The sequence below is a fragment of the Impatiens glandulifera genome, chromosome 8 (assembly GCF_907164915.1).
Source record: "Impatiens glandulifera chromosome 8, dImpGla2.1, whole genome shotgun sequence".
In the NCBI taxonomy this organism is placed as follows: Eukaryota; Viridiplantae; Streptophyta; class Magnoliopsida; order Ericales; family Balsaminaceae; genus Impatiens; species Impatiens glandulifera.
The window spans coordinates 33,612,624-33,618,018 of record NC_061869.1 but is presented as its reverse complement, the minus strand read 5'-3'; the positions used below and the strand labels follow the sequence as shown (position 1 = coordinate 33,618,018).

At 31.3% G+C, this 5,395-nt stretch overlaps 1 protein-coding gene across 1 annotated transcript; it reads left to right on the top strand.

The window, feature by feature from the left end:
* Window positions 1-2,920: 2,920 nt before the first annotated feature.
* LOC124913265 (F-box only protein 6-like) lies at window positions 2,921-4,066 on the top strand. Its single transcript, XM_047453861.1, has one exon. The coding sequence runs from the start codon at window positions 2,921-2,923 to the stop codon at window positions 4,064-4,066; it is 1,146 nt and encodes a 381-aa protein (XP_047309817.1).
* Window positions 4,067-5,395: the final 1,329 nt, after the last annotated feature.

Genomic DNA, 5,395 nt, shown 5'->3' with positions numbered 1-5,395 from the left:
GGAACAATGAGTTAATATAACAACTATTTCTTTAGTAATATTATGAAAGAATATAAAACCTATCATCAATATATTTTGTAAGACCATGTAAAAATTGATTCTTAGAAAAAGCAATGCTTAAACTATTATTACAAGCACTCATCATTCTTTATATGAAGAAGATACTCTAGAATTCTTTGTAACCAGATTGCTTGAGTTATTGCTGAAGCTGTTGCAACAAATCCTGCTTCAGTTGTAGACAATGTAACAATTTTATGCTTCTTTGATAACCAAGATTCAACATTATAATCCAGCTGAGAAATATATCCTGATGTACCCTTACAATCGTCCAAATCACTAGCATAGTCAATATCTGTGTAGCTTTCAAGCTTTACATCTTATTCCTTCTTGTAGATAATACCATAATCATACATCCCTTTCAAGTATCATAATACTCTTTTTATTGAATTGTGATTAAGTTCTGTAGGACATTCTATATATCGAGTATGTTGACTTACAACAAACATAATATCAGGTCGAGTTATTGTAGGATGCATGCGACTGCCAATTAACTATTTGTACTAACTGTTATAACCTTATTTTCACTCTCATCTTTAGTAAGTAAGGAATCAGGAACAATTGGATTATGAATTTCATTGCAATTAGCCATTCAAAATTTCTTTAGTAACTCTTATATGTACTTTTTTATGTATAAAAATGGGAGGGGATATGCTGTATCAAAACAAATACCTCTCATGTACCATAAGGCAAAAATCTTCTCTCTCAATCTTAAAACTTTAAAGATTTTTGTCTTATGGTACATGAGTGAGTTTATATTGTGGTACAAAAGATCCCTATAAAAATGCATTCTTTCTTCTACATCACTTATATCCCAAAAAAATACTTTATATGTCCAAGGTCTGTCATGTTGAATTCTTGCATCATTGAACTATTGAACTTGTTAAACATCACTTCTTCATTACAAGTAAATATGAGATCATCAACATAGATACATACGATGATAATTTTACATTCACCTCCCATCTTGGCAAAAAAGTGTATATTCATAAGGACATCGAAGAAGACTTTCTCTGCTAATTTTATGCGACTATATTAGGCTCGTGGAACTTGCTTGAGTTCATATATAGTTTTCTTTAGTTCATATATAGTTTTCTTTAGTTTGTAGACTTTATCTTCTTCTTCTCCTTTTACCACATAGCAAGGTGGTTGTGCTACAAAAACTTCTTCACTGAGATATCCATTTATAAAAGATGACTTAATATCAAGCTGAAATATGTTCAATTACTTTTGTGTTGCAAAGAGATCACCATTCGCACTGTCTCCAAGCATGTCGTGTCATAGGAGCAAATACTTCTTCATAATCCACTATATGCTCTTGAGTGTAACCATTTTCTACCAAATGGGTTTTGAGCTTCTTCTCCACTTCTCTATTTTTAATCAAATTTATTTTGTAGACCCATTTTACTATCACCTTATTTGCATGAGTTGGTAAACTACCAAGTATTATTTATTTTAATAACAGGAATCTCAAAATCCATTGCAACTCTCTATGTTGCACTCTTTACAACATTCAAAGTACACAAGATTAGTTGATGTTGCCATAGGTTTAGAATTAAAACAAAACGTGTCATAATTTTTCACGTTTTGAAAGACCAATTATTTTATAGTAGAGACCGTCCATCTAGACAGGTGTGCTCCATAGTGCCAAGACCCTTCCCACATGTCGCCAAGTACTAAACCCAAAAGAATTTTAAAATTTGTTTTTTCTTAGTTTCTTTCGGAGCAAACTAAGTTGCGACTCTTAAATGAGCTAGAAAATTGACATTATTTTTAAAACAAAACTCAAGTCTAAGCATCCTAATTCGGTTCCTCATGCAAATCGAGATTCAAGAGGAAGGTAAGACATTGATCTTAAAGACTTTGAGATGAGCAAATTTTTGAGAAGATGTCATTTTCGTTTTCTACAACAAGAAAACCTTTTCTAAAATAATATTCAAGGTTAAGCCTACTATTTAAATCCCTCATATTCCTCTCTGGTGGGATTCGAGCGGAAGGTAAGGCATGAGGGTCAACCAAAATATCGATGTATGAATCATCCTTAAAGAAGGGATAATATTTTGTCACGAATACAAAAAGTAGAATGTTTCCTTGTTATTTACTGGCTGAAAAGAGACGATTATTTATACACTTACAAAAACAGTAAAATAGGAACCAGTACTAATTTAGTGGTGTTTACTTAGAAAATTAGAAATATAGGAATCACTACTAACTTAGTGATGTTACTGGTTACATGAAAAAAAAACTAAATTAAACAAAACTGATTCCTAAAAGGACAAATTTATTAATAACTCGTCAAACACTAACTTAATGGGATGACTTCTTCAACCAAAAAAAATTAATAAATCTTCTTCTTGTTGGATATTGAGTAGAATAAATACTATGTTTTTAGGTTTCCAATCCCCCAAGTATGTATTTGAAAAGAATTGCATTGTCTTTTGTTAGGTGTTAGTCATTGTTATCAAAGACCTGCATTGTCTTAATGAAATGAAGGATCCCTTAATATTAACTATTGAAGTGATCCCAAATAAATTATTTTGGTTGATTCAAAATAAAAACATTGAGAATGTAATTCTTTTATCATACTAATTTGACTTAATCATATATTGACGTCTTAGTGTTTGAAAACATTTATGGTATGTGATTGTGTCATATCTATCTTGTATAGATCCTTGAATATATTGTAAATAAATCTTATTATCATTTTTTTATTGTTAAGTTATGTTTATTTAGGGTAAATTAGAAATAGGATGTTGTTCAATTCCAATTCTCATATTTGTTTTAAAGAATTATAACAAATATATATATATATTTTTAATTTAGATTATTTATTTATCTTTCCCTTTTGCAGCTGCTCGTAGAGATGGAGTCCGACGAAACTCCTACTAGGAAAGTAAGTAGAAATAAGTTGACCTTGTGTTCGTCTAATGAAATGTCACCAAAGATATGGGGAAAATTCCCGGAAGACCTCTTTGAAGCCGTTGCGGCAAGATTACCTATCGTTACCGTCTTTCGTTTCCTTTCTGTAAGTAGAAAGTGGAACACCATGTTGACTTCCCATACCTTTCGTGAACGATATGCCAAACTTTCCATCACTCAACCTTGGTTCTACACTATCACCGAAAACAATGTAAACACTGCAGCCATGTACGATCCCTCCTCGAACAAATGGCATCGTTCAAAAATCCATTCTTTCCAAGAGAAGTTGGTTATCTTCCCTATAGCTTCTGTTGGCGGTATTGTTTGTTTTACGAATGATAATCATACGCGTTTGTTCGTGGGTAACCCGCTAACTCAAACACTCAAGGAGCTTCCGTTTTGGTCAAACATGGGTTGGTCTGGAGTAACAGTTGGAATGTGGATGAATGGAAAATCCTTATCCGAGGGCTACAAGATTCTCTACTTCAGTTGCAATGGTCGGTACATAATTTTTGACTCAATTGAGAATGCGTGGTACAAATCGGGAGCCATGCCGGCGAGCATGTCATTGCCATTGATTTTGAACATGCGTTCGCAAGCTATCTTTGTCGACAGTTGTCTCTACTTTATGAGTTCGATTCCAGATGGTATGGTCTCTTACAATATCTTGTCGGGCATTTGGAATCATATCTTAGTCCCGAATCCTTATACTTTTAATGCTGACCGATTTATCGTTGAATGTGGGGGACGAATCATGCTTGTTGGTTCAAAAGTGAGGGACATAAAATCGTGTGCTTCTATTTGCATTTGGGAGTTAGAAAAAACAACTTTACAGTGGAAAGAAGTCGACACAATGCCAAGTGAGTGGTGCATGGAATTGTATCGGAAGAACACTAACATGATTGGTGTAGGTAACGAAGACTTGATCTTGATGTGGTTTAGATTCGGAAAAATGAACATGTTGGTTACTTATGATGTTTCAAAGAAAGAATGGTTGCAAGTTTCAAGGTCTACACTTCCTAGAGGAATGGCGCATCAAAGGATTGGATGTGGCATTACATTCTATCCTTGCATTACTGCAACAATTTAAGTTACTATTCTCAATTTTATTTTATTGATAATGGATTTTATTTCTTATCTAAGAAATATTAAGTTGGTATTAACAATTTTATCTTATTAGTAATGAATTTTGTTGCTTATCCTAAGAAATATTAAGTTGGTATTATTATAGTTATTGCATTGCATTTTGATTATTGTTGACTTTATATGAAAATAATATTTTTTAGGTAGATTTATAATTTATGTGTATGCAACAGAGGAGTGAGTGCAGCTCATTTTCCTTTACTCTTTTCAATTTCTGATAATCAATAATTGTATGATTGCAATCTTGATGCTATTCTTTTTATTAATTCTTTTTAATGTAAGTCAATTGTAACCTAAAAGTTGCAATAAACCCTCCACCAGGTATAAATTCTTAAATATATTCTCATCCATCTATTTTATCCAAGTATTAAATATTATCTATACAAATTTATGTTAAATTTCAAAGAAGATTTTAGTATTAAATTCTTCTTGAGAGGCTCGACAGATATATAAACTTCAATATTAACCACTTGTACATTCTAATTAGGTAAAATAAAAATGTTTTTTATTCATTAGATAAAGAGATAGAGCATACACCTAGAAGATAATTGAATTAAAAATTTAGAATCATGTCCATGTTGTTATGGTTAGTATAGACTTAATGCTTCAGCAAGTAGAACTCACTAATTTCTCTCCAAATGAAAGTTGGCTTCAACAAGCAGAACTCAACAAACTCTCTCGGAATGAAAGTTGATTATCGTCCTCTACCATCTTCACCTAAATGTGGTGTGACCTTAAGTACAACACTATTATCAATCCTAAAATCTAACAACTATCTACTTTAAGTTGAAAGGATGGTGAAATAATATTTGCTATAATAATATTGTCTATAGTTTTATAATGCAGTTTTGAGTTCTAACATTATGTGTCATTTTTTATCAGGTGTCTACAAATTATTGTTTTTGGTGCAGGAATTATATTAATTTTACTATAAAACTTATTATACTTCACTCATTTATTTTTATCTGAAATTAATTAATTTTATCCAAAAATCTTATTATTTACACACAATTTAAATAACAACATATTTAAGTATTTATTTATTTTCTTAAACTTATTCTATATCTGGTATATTAATCTCGAAAGAGTTTGATTCACACTAGAAGTGCTTTGAATAGAATCGGAAAATCATGGTGGTTTGATGTCATGCTACTTTTCCATAATTCAAAAATAAATATCAGAAAACATTTTATTATAGTTTCTAATGTTTGATTTGTTTTTATAGTGTTTTTATGTATACAATTTAAAGAGAAAATGATGTTCAAGGATGAGTTCA

Coding starts and splice junctions, on each gene's coding strand:
- LOC124913265 (XM_047453861.1), top strand. CDS start 2,921: ATGGAGTCCGACGAAACTCCTACTAGGAAAGTAAGTAGAAATAAGTTG.